Raw genomic sequence first — 12795 nt, forward strand, 5'->3', positions numbered from 1 at the left:
CACACAGTACACCCAACCAAACACACAGTAATGCCCTGTCAAACCATTCAAAATATCCTCACTACAACTTATTTTGCAAGCACCTATAACTACTTAGCAAAACTCTACAAACTCCCTTGAACACCATAGCAACTGCCTAGAACACTCTAGCAACACCTTAGCAACTGCTATAGACACTCTTCCAACCACACAGTAGTGTCATGGAATCTATATTTGTAATGAACTTCATAGTAAGACCCTAGAAACTACTCCGAACACCCTGCCAATGCCCTACAGATGAAGGGCATTGAGTTTTTTTGGGACAACTTAATTGTTTTATGTTCGTTCCGTTTTAAATTTGTAAAAACAATTAAGTTATCCTAATGCTGTGTTCGCACCAGATGTGGCATACACAGATAAATCGCAATATTAAATAGATTTAATATTAGACGCGTGAACATTTTAAGTTTACTTGCTTTTTTCGTGCATCAAATCCACTTCATTCATAGATCAACAATACATATGGATTCACGTCATGGGCGGGGCTTCTGTCTGCCCGGTGACTAGCTTCGGTGCTAAATGGATAACATGGATTTTATCGAGAGTGTAGTTGTGTTTATGTGTGTTATGAAGGCTGAAAAACAGCGTACATTTGTTCAGCACTGTGTCTGAGTCCCCTAAATTCTTTTGAAGGTGCACCCAGCACTGTAAGTTCATCAACTCCTCCAGAAACTGTACCTAGATGATGGAGGCTTTCAGCAGTGCTTCGAGCTGAGCTGAGCCCAGTTTAATGAACTGTTGTCCGGTGTCGGCAAGAGGATTTCGCCTCAGGACACCAACAACAGGTGCTACATTATAATCACGCCCCTACAAGACAAAGCTCCTGATTGGTTAATATGGCACGAATGTCCAGTGAAGTTCAGATTTCTCAACCCGAGTGATTCGTGCAATAAGCACATCAATCACGGGAAACACTCAACTTGCATCGCTTCATTCGGGTGAATCGCATCATTCGCGCTGCCTCATTCATGCGTATCGCACCGCAGGATGTCTATTTGCATCTTTGCATTGAATTAACATGTTAATCACTCGCGATTGATGCTTTATCCGTGTCTGGTGTGAACACAGCATAATCGATATGTGACGGGACAACAGAGCACCCTACCTCTGCCCTAACGTAATTCAGATGGTTTTAGTATGACTCTAGTGTCCCACTTTAAACATTTTGTCAATACCCTACCAACCACCTAGCAATGTCCTAGCAAGTACTTTGTACATCCTACCAACAACCTAATGTGGGAGATGGAAATAGGAGAAATGACAAAACGGGGTAGATGGCGGGGGGTGGGTCTGAAATACAGGAGACTCCCAGGAAAAATACCCTCGCAACAATTCAGAACACTTTATCAATGCCCTACCAAATACAGTACATCAAAGTGCTCTAGCAACCACCCCAAATGACCAAGAACACCCTAGAAACCCCTTTAAATCGAACCAGAACACCTCAGGAACCATATAACATTGGCCTCATGGTGGCAACTTGTTAAGCAATTAAGGATCAACGTTTCTTCAGAATATATAAAAATGTAGTGTGGTTCAGTTTGTTTTTTTATTCCATGACTAAAATTCCTCCATCTATGCATTTCAGATCACCAGGACTGTCTGCATCAGGTGGTTCACGAGCGTCTGGGAGAGCTGCTGCGTGTATTAAAAGCAGTGATTTCCAAACACCACTCCCTGAATTCAGTGGAGATCCTCAGCGCAGCAGGGACCCTCATTGCAAAGGTCAAAGGTAAAGCCTTGTCTCACTCACCACCTTCCGCTTTATATGACACAGTGCAGAGGAATGAGGGAGAGACAGTCATTGACTTCACACATCCTGGTCCTCAAACTCCCTCTAACATGCCTCCCACTGACATTTAGCACTCCGGATAGCTCTAAATGATCTCATATCACAAGAGGTGGAAAGCGACCAAGTTTTTTTCTTCACTATTGTACTTAAGTACGTTTTATAAGAATGTGTACTTTATCCAAACATTTTTTTTTTTTGGAAATATTTTTCCTTCCCTACATACACTACATACTACAATTACTTTTGCTGCTTATTTAAATTAGTTATTTAAATTCTGTTGAAACAACACAATTCTTGAAGTTTTGTTTTTATGACAACTTAATTGTTTTGTGTTCAATTTACTTCAATTTGTAAAAATGATTAAGTTGGACAACATAAAGGAATTGTGTGGAACCCAGCTTTTTTTACAGTGTACTTTTTACTGCACTACACTTGATAAATGTGTTATATGTGGTGTCCTTTTCATGAATGAGATTAATCTTGTTAGTTAACCTGTTAAATTGGTGTGAATTGGACAGATCCAATTGTGCATCTGTTCACCAGTGATCACCTCACTGATTGAAATGATTCACAAATAATACACTTAAGGGCTGATCACACTGAATGCGCTTTTTGCATTGAGAGACGCCTATTTTGAATGATTTACTGACAGCCATAAGCATTTTGCGTGCTGCTTATGCGCCCTGCAAGCCTCACATTTTAAGCGCCTGCTGTGCTTGCAGTTGAAAAAAGTCAACTCTGAGCAGAAAAAGTGTGTTTCATCTGTTTAATTCTCCCATCAAATAAAAGCAGAGGCAGATTTTTTGTTGAGGTGACAGAAGTGTTTGTGTTGTCAAGACGACTAGAGACTTCTGAAGACAGGGAAGGATTGTTGCTAGATCGGTTGCGGTTGTAGCCGGAAGTTAAGGAGAATTATTTAATATATTTATTAAATTTACCATTTAGTGTATTTTATTAACGTCTACCCCTTCCCCAAGCCTAAACCCAACCGTCACAATACCATTAAAACAGTAGTTGTACCGAGTATTACTTATGCTGTCTATTAAATTACCAAATAAATAGTATTTTTTTATGTCTACCCCCACCCCAACTGAAACCCAACCACCACAGCAACGTTAAAACAGTAGTTGTACCCAGTATTATTTATGCTATGTATTAAATTACCAAATAAATTGTAGTTTTGAATGCCTACCCCCACCCCAACCCTAAACCCAACCATCACAGCAACGTTAAAACAGTAGTTGTGCCGAGTATTACTTATGATATCTATTAAAATACCCTATAAATTGTAATTTTGAATGCCTACCCCCACCCCAACCCTAAACCCAACCATCACAGTAACATAAAAACAGCAGTTGTAACAATTATTACTTTCGCTATCTATTAAATTACCTAATAAATTGTATTTTTTAATGTCTATCCACACCCCAACTGAAACCCAACCATCACATTAACAAAAAACAGTAGTTGTACCGACTATTATTTATGCTATCTATTAAATTACCTAATAAATTGTTTATTTTAAATTATTTTTTAAGCCTACTCCTACTCAAACCCTTCTTCTTTTTGTCAACAACTTGCATTTTTGGAAAATAAAAGCGCGTTCGGTGTGATCAGCCTCCTAATTTGTCAGGTAGTCAGATCTGATCACATCTGTTTATAAGCCAACAACTCACTGATTCAAATGATTCATTTAGAATGAGTCTTTAGTTGATGACTCACAAATGTTCTGGTCGTAGCGAGGAGTGTGCAGTGAGACTAAATTTACAAACTTAGTCAAAAAAAGAAAAACTCAAAATGACAGAAATGAGAGATCCTTTCAGTTTTTTCAGTTGCGTAATTCATCAATTAGTATTTTTACTTTTATAGGTGCAATAGAGTGAACTGATTAAAAAATGTAATTGTTCTCTGGTAACTACATAGTAGGTGCAGTATGTGGCTTAGGTATGTAAAAAAAATTTAAATTAATGAAAGAGGAAAATTTCAAAACATACACTATGTGCTGTCTGTGCCAGTGGTGTAGCACTTAGGGTGTCGATATATGCACTCTGGTGCTCACGGCGACCTGAGGCCCCGTTTACACTAGTGCGTTTTAGTTTGAAAACGCATAAGTTTTGCTACGGTTACGCCATCCGTCCACACTACGCCGGAGTTCTCGAGCGCCGAAAACGGAGCTTTTTGAAAACGCTGGAGAGGCCGTTTTCATTCTAAAACGCTGCTGCTCCGTCTCAATGTGGATGGGGAAAGACGGAGACATCTGAAAACGGAGAGCTTGTCGGACTTCATCACGCATCTCCCGCTGGATCTAATCTCACTATACTTGCAATGTCTTTTAAAATTTGGAAATTAAAAAATCATGAATTGACGCACACCAGCACCGTAATTCTGCATCTATTAGCGCAACTTCCCAAGATATAGAGAAAATCTATGGGAAAATACATGTCCCACATACATAGTAAGTTTAATGCATGCTAAGAATAAATCATCATTGTTGTAATGTCACTAGGAAACATTGTGGCCAATTAAACGCAGCCTAGGGTGTGCATATTAATGAAGCAGGTTGCAATCCGATTGGGCTGTTTTTCATCAGGATTTTTCAAGCACAAGGAATCAATAGCCTTGGGCCAAAGAGGGCCAGCTGGGGCTTCAGGGTGGAGTGAAAGAAGAGGCGGACATTAGTTTTCTGATCGCAGACGAGTACATGCACCAAACAAATAAACAAATAATAAATAAGGAAAAGAAAACATCTAGCCTTAGGCTGGGGTCTTTTTGCGTATGATCGTCCTTATGTTTCCCTTTTAAATGTAAGGCTTTTGCATAAAATAATAAAGTTTTAATTTATAGGTGACTTTTCTTTGCTGCGTCCTCCTTGATGTTTTAATAGCGTGTAATAATCTTTACACCATATTTAAGACACAGCAGGCAGTAAAGGTTTTCGAGAGTTTTTGTCAAGTTTAAAAGGTGTGTTTTTGCGCGTTTAGATGCCTGTATGTGAATGTGAGATCGAGCAAAAGAGCATTCACTTTACAGCTCTGTTGATGCCGCGAGCGGCTTTCTCTTTTTTTTTAATTTATTTATTTTGGAGATAATAAACAATATAAATACAAAAGAAAGACATAAAACTTAACAAATTCGCGGGGACATTTCAGATCATTTTGGAAGGGCACTTTCTATCCAAGATTAAAAAGGGCATGTGCATTGCACAGGTTGAGACCAATGTGTGCTCGTGCCTGATGGTGCGCTCCCTGCCCTGGCGAGACCACTCGATGTATGATGCCAACAGTCGTTCGGTGAGTAAATGAATATGATGAATGAGAACACACAGGGCTGTGCATCTAGACATATGTAATGCTGTACAGTAACGCGTCATTTGTTTGTTTCGGTTGTCTTCATTTTAATGGTTTCGTGATGGTGTGCTTTATCTGCCTGATTCCCGCTGAAGTGGGCGGGTTGTGTAAAGTTTGATTCGGGGGACAATCTGGGGGCGGGGTTTGGGTGGATCACTGCGAGCTACTAGCTCGACAGTGGAAACGCAACATGATTTCGACCTTACTGCTCAACCTTCCGGGCGATTAGCCCGGCCCGTGCCCAATAAAAGCCCTGGCTTGCACTGGCCTGACAGTGGAAATACGGCTAATGGTGCACTGTAAAAAATGCAGGGTCCCACACAATTCCTTTATGTTGTCCCAAAACAAATTGGTAAAGTTAACTTAATTGTTTTTACAAATTTAAGTGGATTAAGCATAAAACAATTGTTCCCCATAAAACAAGAATTGTGTTGACTGAGCTCATTTTAAATAAGCAGTTTGAACAAGTAGCGTGTTTTGAGTGTTTGAGGCTCACTGTATATCATTTTCATATACTGAAATATTATGATTCATCTGTGCCTTTGTAGATTCAGATTTTCCTTTAATTCTTAAGTACATTAAACATGAATTACTATAATATCAAAACTAAATTGTAAATGAGGTCTTTATTGAAGTCATATTTAATATTTTATTATCAAATGTGTACCATCAACTACATGGTATGATCGACCAACTGTTCCCAAAACATAATTTTTCCAGGAGGACTCAGATCAGAATCAGATCCCGCGAAAAGAGACATCTTTGTTCCTCAAGCTTCTCACAGGGCTGACATTAGAAAAGCAGAACAAAGCACGCCTGCAAGTGTGTTTGTGTGTGTGCATGTATGTGTGGGGGCAAACGCTTGCTCAGAATACAATGTCCTTGTTAGAGTAGAGGAATCCCGTTTCACTCGGGTCCACCGTGAGAGATTAGCATCTCCATGCATGGCAATGCTTCACTTGGCTTGTGGACAAGAATCTCAGAAGTATCTGCATTGCATCTAATAAACGTCCATCTGTAAGTGTTTTGCTTAGTTTAACATCGAAATCACTGACATTGTTTAGGTGTCGCTTGAGTGTGCACATACTTTTTAAGACTATTGTCATGTTTGTCAGTTTTCATTCTACAGACAGGACTGCATTTTGTCATTTTTAGCCTCTGAGTTTCCATATTTTCAATAATGACTGGGTTCTTACGTGTTAAGAAACAGGAGGAGAACTTGGTAAATGTTGAGTCTTGGCTTTTTTTGTGTGTTCACTTGCACTCTGCACTGTTATTGGGAACTGAAGCTAAATGCTTAGCTTTGTTTTGACAATTGGGCTCATAGCGGGTCATGTGATGTTTCTGTATAAACACAAGGCCAAACCTTTTGGTTTCCTCTTTCTAAATAGTTATGTAGCTGTGTGGTTTGGCAGTTTTCTTGGTGTAATTCAGTGCTGTTTTCTAGAATTTGGTTTTTATTGAGGTTTTAAATCATTCACTCATTCATTTTCCTTTGGCTTAGTCCCTTTTTTCATCAGGAGTCGCCGCAGCGGAATGAACCACCAACTTATCCAGCATTTGTTTTACAAAGCTAATGTCCTTCCAGCTGGAACCCAGTAAGGTTTAATGTGTGTAAAGCCTTTTCCTGCATGTGCATACTATTGAAAAGTATTGATAGCTTTTAAAACATTTAAATATATGCAAATGAGGATCTATTGAGGTAATATAAATATCAAAACATTTAATTCATTGATTTCCTCACCAAATTAGTTTCCTTTATTAAAAGTAAAAACATAGTTCAAATAATTGTTATATTGTAAATGAAATGAATTTTTTATGATTTTATTTAATTCTTACATATTTTCTGTGGGGCGACACAGTGGTGCAGTGGGTAGCGCTGTCACCTCACAGCAAAAAAGTTGCTGGTTCGAGTCCCGGCAGGGTCAGTTAGCTTTTCTGTGTGTAGTTTGCATATTTTCCCCATGTTCGCGTGGGTTTCCTCCGGGTGCTCCGGTTTCCCAGACAGTCCAAAGACATTTAAATAAACTAAAGTGAACGAGTGAATTAAATAAACTAAATTGGCCGTATTGTGTGTGAAAATGAGTGTGTATAGATGTTTTCCAGTACTGGGTTGCAGCTGGAAGGCCATCCGCTGCGTAAAACATATGCTGTTCATTCCGCTGTTGTGACCCCTGATGAATAAAGGGACTAAGCCAAAAGAAAATGACTGAATATTTTCTGTGCTTTGAAGGGCTGCACAATATTTTGTTTAAGCAATGATATCGCAATCTGGGTTGGGGATTGTATTGTTTAGGATTATACTTATTATTATATTGGGATTATATTTACAGTATATGATTATAATTATATATATTCATATTATGTAACATGACATTTGTGGAGTTACTGCAGAGTTTAATCCTAATGGAGTAAAAGTTTATCGTTTGCACATGTTTTTAAGTACTAAGAGCATTCAGAAACTATTTAATATTAACTCAGTGTTGAACGTAATGAGTTAATTAAATACATAATTATGTCAACTTAAAGGGAGTAAGTTCACAGTACTCATAAAGATTATTTTTGCCCTAACTTAATGGGTTTTAAAGTACTTGGTTGGTTTGGGTTCTCTTCATTTATTGGGTTTTACTATGCTCAAATTGGTTCGTTTAGTCAAATGGATTAAGTTCACAGTACTCATTAGGATTAGTTGTTTGAACTTAAATGGTTTATTGGAATCGGTTTCCTCAAATGGTTTGAGTTATCTTAACTCTTTGGGTTTTACAGTGAGAATATGATTTGACTATACTCTGAAAACCATTGACCACTGTTTTTATTTCACTCTTTAATTTGCATGAACATGCGTGATTTATTTACCTAAAAAAATATGTCAATTGAAAATTAATACAATTTGCAAATAGGGCTGATTAATTCATCTGGTAAAATTGTATATAATATTGCAATATATATTGCAGAAACACAAAATATTGCAATGTCAGATTTTTCAAACATCGTGCAGCCCTACCTTAAAGTCTTTTTTCTTAGTCTTTTAAAAAATGTAAGCTTCTTAAGAATTTCTCAATAATAATAATTGATAAACTTGTAAAAACAAATGACCTGGACATTTAAAAATGATTTTGTAAATCTGTAAATGTGGGTTTAATTTGTAAAACTATCTGTATTTATAAAAGTATTGATAAATCGCAGTATTTCTCTGATAAATGTGTGAAAATAAATGTGCATACTTCTCTTATTGAACATCTTAAAGAGTTAAAAAAATGTGTGCCTTTGTTTCATACATTTGAAAACATTTGCTTTTTTAATGTTATTAAAATTATACATTCATATTATATATGTTTGTGTGAACTATGTTTAAACATTCTGTGTGAAAACCTACTGATTTTACTATTAAATATCTGCAATTTCATGTATCACCACTAGAGGGACAAATAATTCTAATATTTCCAGTCTCTCTAACTCTCAGAAAGCACACACACACACACACACACACACTCACACTCACACACACACACACACACACACACACACACACACACACACACACACACACACACACACACACACACACATTGAAACCTTTGTAATGTGACACTTGAATAATCAGTGTTCTAGCTCTGTGGCTCGGAGATTAGAATAAGAGAAAGTTGAATATCCGGATTGGGGAGCTTCAAGCATGATAAGAACTCCACTGTGGAGTTTGAACAGGCCCAAATCTCTCATGTTCAGTCCGGCATGTGCGTCCGCTGCAGAAATGTGACACTGACCCTCCTGGCAGGGCCTCAGGATGAGATAGGGACCAGCATGAGTTTAGGCAAACCTTCGCCGAGACTCTAGGGAGGACTGCGGTCCAGAATGTTATGTGAACATCGCAACGCAAACTCCCCGAAAGCCGAATGTCCTGATGGGAAGATATGTGCTGATGTTGACGAACGTGTCCTTGATGATTTTAGCGCTCAATGTTCTGTAAAAATAAAAATAAAAGGCTTGCTTTCTTGAACATGAGCCACCAGGATTTTTTTTTTTTTATGCAACTTTGAGGCTCTCTCATGCACTGTTCTTGCACAGATTGGGTTTCAAAAGTAATTGAAGTTTCCCTGTGGTACGGCGTCTCTCATGGGCTGCCAACAAAAAGCGGGTGTGTTTGTTCCCATCAGCCCTGTGCCTCTTTACCTCTCATCACCTGTATCCCTCGGGGACGCTTCAAACCCCCTATCATCTGATGGAGTCGGGACCTTTCAGCTAAGTGCTTTCGACTCTTACTAAGACCCTGCTATTAAGATGCTTTTTTAGTTGGTCTGATCACAAGTTAATGAAGTGGACACATTCCCATGTTTTAAGCAAGTAGGGAATTGAGAAATCAAATTCGCCTTCATCTTTTGACATACTGGAGGTTATGTAAGTTCCAAAATGTACCCATGTGTCCAACAACATTGATTTGCAAAAGTTTTGCAAATTTGTTCCAGTTTGTTCCTACCTCGATAAAAATGTTGAACTCAATAACGCTGTTCCTGTAATACGTTAGCACTTGACTGGGTTCTGTGTTTTATATAATTATACTTAAATACGGTCTTATTCTGTAAACAATGTATGTTCTTAACTGTTTGTTCTTAATTGTTTTGTTTTATTTATTTTTAATGTCTGTTTAGAGCAATGTTGTAGCACCTTTTTTGCCCAAGACAAATTTCCTCTCGGGGACAAATAAAGTTGATCCTATCCTACCCTAAAACTGTACGTAAATCTGCAAAAAAAATCGTGGCACAAGAAGTTTGGCCTGAGGAGAAATGGTCATGCCCAACTGAGCCTGGTCTCTCTCAAGGTTTTTTCCTTCACTTTCGTCAATTGGTGAAGTTTTGTTTCTGGCCACTAACGCCGCTGGCTTGCTTGGTTCGGGACTTGGAGCTGCGCATCGATAGATTTGCTCTTCAGTGTTTAGACTTTCAACAGTGAAAATTAAACCACACTGAACTAAACTAACTGAACTTCAACTCTGAAAACAGGACTGACACAATTTCAATTCTCTAAAACTTTGATGTTGAGCTGCTTTTACACAATCTACATTGTAAAATTGCTATAGGAATAAAGATGAATTGAAAAAAAAGTAAATAATGAGACAGACACAGGGTCTTGTCAGAATGAAAAAGATGATTTTGAAGACAACAAGATGCCGTTCGATGCCGCTTTGTGGACAAACACAGTCTTTGAAATGTCTTCCTTGGGATCCCAACATTAGGATGAACGCTGTTTTTAATCAAGCTTCAGCTCCCATCAGTTGGAACTTGGCCCTTTGTTCACTTCATTTTACAAAGGATTCGTTTGCAACCAAGGTACAATGTTATGCTGTGTTTAATTTTATAATACAATAAGACAACACTATGCTAATGATCACTTTACTAATATTAGTAACCATTTTTAATATGTGGTCACCAATGCTTTGACTTCTATTAGAAATTATTTGATATTTACTCAGTCTTCATGCATTTTTAACAAATGCCTTTAATTTTTGACTACCTCTGGAAGTGGACAAGAATGTAATCCACAGTTTGTCTTGCATTAAAGGATTTAAATGCACGATGCAGAGGCAAAGAACAACTCAGATTTAAAATTCTTTAACACACGGCAAGCTGTTAATTATCCCACTTTTTCCCTGATCATTTGCAATGTTTAGGCAAGTTAAAACAAATAAGGCTCTTGTTTTTTTTGTCAGTTTTGACCAACACAGGCTCATTCTGAAAACTTAGCTCTATATACGTTTCTGGAGATTGCAAATTATGTAGTCAGAAGTACGTATGGCTGCATTTCATCTTTAAAGCGAATGCTACCGGGCGGTATGATGCCATTCCTTTTCGCGCTTACCAGTTCACCGCTTACCTCCATATGGACGGCTTTCCCGCTGTTACCAGTTTGTCCAGTTAGCTCACCATGTACGTCAGTTGACTTGAGACGTAGAGAGGAGTTGACCATGACCATAACGTTCGAGTCCAGTGAAGAACGGTTCTGGAAAGCGGGAAAAGACAAAAACAGAAGCCAAAAAATAAAATAAACAATTAAATAACAGGGTGAGAATGTGGTAAAATCTTAAGACGTGGTAAAAATCAGGCGAGCGCTTATCTTTTTCTGGATTGCTTTTTAAAATTGATGATTGGGTTTAGGGAAGGAGGATGTAGGGTGGGTCAGTTGATCTGTCACTCAGTCGACAGTGGCCTCTGGTGGATTTACGTGAGAACAGCAGGCGCGAATGACACTAGCGAGAGAAATTTGAGATCTCAAAAAGCATACACAGACCATACATACAAACATACACCGAAAACAAAAACTACAAAAAAGTAGCTCTTGGGACATATCTGGCAGTCTCCAGAAATGTATATAGAGGTACGTTTTCAGAATGAGAGTTTATATAACACATTTGATCTCTCACAAGACTAGAATTGTACTTCTTATAGTAGTTATATACTAGTAGTTATAATAGTTCAATAGTACTTGCAATAAGCTCAAAATGTTTGAAAACGCATTATCACTTGTATTTAGCCTTGTCCTCTTGTAAAGGGATGAGCAAAAACACGTCTTAATACAAGATGTACACAGGGCTTATGGAGACAAATTCATTGAATTCTTCTTCACACCCTAATAGTACTGCATTTTAACCACCTCTAATGTGAGGACGTGTCAGTGTCATCCTTATCTGAAAAGATAAGTCTGGTATCTTCTGTGGGAAACATCTAAAACTGGGTCTCCGGGGGGCTCGATGTTTGGTCTCCTCCATGTTTTATCAGTTCCTCCCTCTAGATTTAGAGGTGAAATTGATTAGCAAGCCTGACTGGTGCCTGATTTCCCAGAGAGAAGGGGGAAAAACGCAAAAAAACAATGCCATTTTTGCTTAATGATGTAACTTCCACGTTTGGATTGTGTGTGGACGGTGAGGGCTGCCATTGTGTTCTTGCGAGCTTCAGGATGTCCTGTTGGGGAGGGGTATGTGGAGGGACGTGAGGACCAGACAGAAGTTCGTAACCGAGGTAGAAGGAGCTTCTGGTCTGCATCAGAATCTAAAATATTACTGGGAAGATCTCAAAAGCTCCAGAAGATCAGCCTGACTGATTTAGTTTTCATATTTGGGTCAGGATTGCCTTCAAATCAAGTTTGTTGGAGAATTTCGAGGAAAAATCCTAACATTTTTCCAGGAAACTTTTCTACATTGACTTTTCATCTGTCTTTTTGGGGGGCTTTGCGATTGCTAACTGGATGGGAAGTGTGGCGGTTGGTAAGTATTCACTTTGAGGAATTGCTTGAAGGTCTTGAAGGTAGCTTTTTAAGTTGTTCCACAATATTTTGTTGTTGTTTCAATTTAAATTTAGCTGAAATATGGACAAACCCAATTGTTTGGGAACAATTTTGACCTCACGATTGGATTTGTCAATAATTGTGTCAAATTTGGTTTAAAATGTCCCAGTATTTTTTGAATATGGGGTTTAAGAGTTCCTGAAGCTCCTTCAGTTGAATTCAACCAGTAAGTTAAACCAAATTGGGTTACTTGTTGGCCATTAATCAAATTCAAACTGGTGTTGGCCAGATTGAAGGGAGAAACTAGATATGTAACAGGTGAAATCTGCTGAAATAGATATT

At 38.3% G+C, this 12795-nt stretch overlaps 1 protein-coding gene across 4 annotated transcripts in view; it reads left to right on the forward strand.

The window, feature by feature from the left end:
- The window catches only part of arhgap29a (Rho GTPase activating protein 29a), a 111736-nt gene that overhangs the window by 64015 nt on the left and 34926 nt on the right, over positions 1–12795 (forward strand). For 2 of the 4 annotated variants that reach the window (XM_087309639.1, XM_087309640.1), the window contains exon 3: positions 1628–1771. In XM_087309639.1, the coding sequence (XP_087165765.1) occupies positions 1628–1771 (144 nt within the window). Of the gene's footprint in view, positions 1–1627; positions 1772–6046; positions 6196–12167; positions 12434–12795 lie in introns of those variants that run through there. The other 2 variants (XM_087309642.1, XM_087309641.1) reach the window with 2 other exon arrangements.

This window comes from Danio rerio, chromosome 24, assembly GCF_052040795.2.
Source record: "Danio rerio strain M-AB ecotype USA chromosome 24, GRCz13ab, whole genome shotgun sequence".
Classification (NCBI taxonomy): domain Eukaryota; kingdom Metazoa; phylum Chordata; class Actinopteri; order Cypriniformes; family Danionidae; genus Danio; species Danio rerio.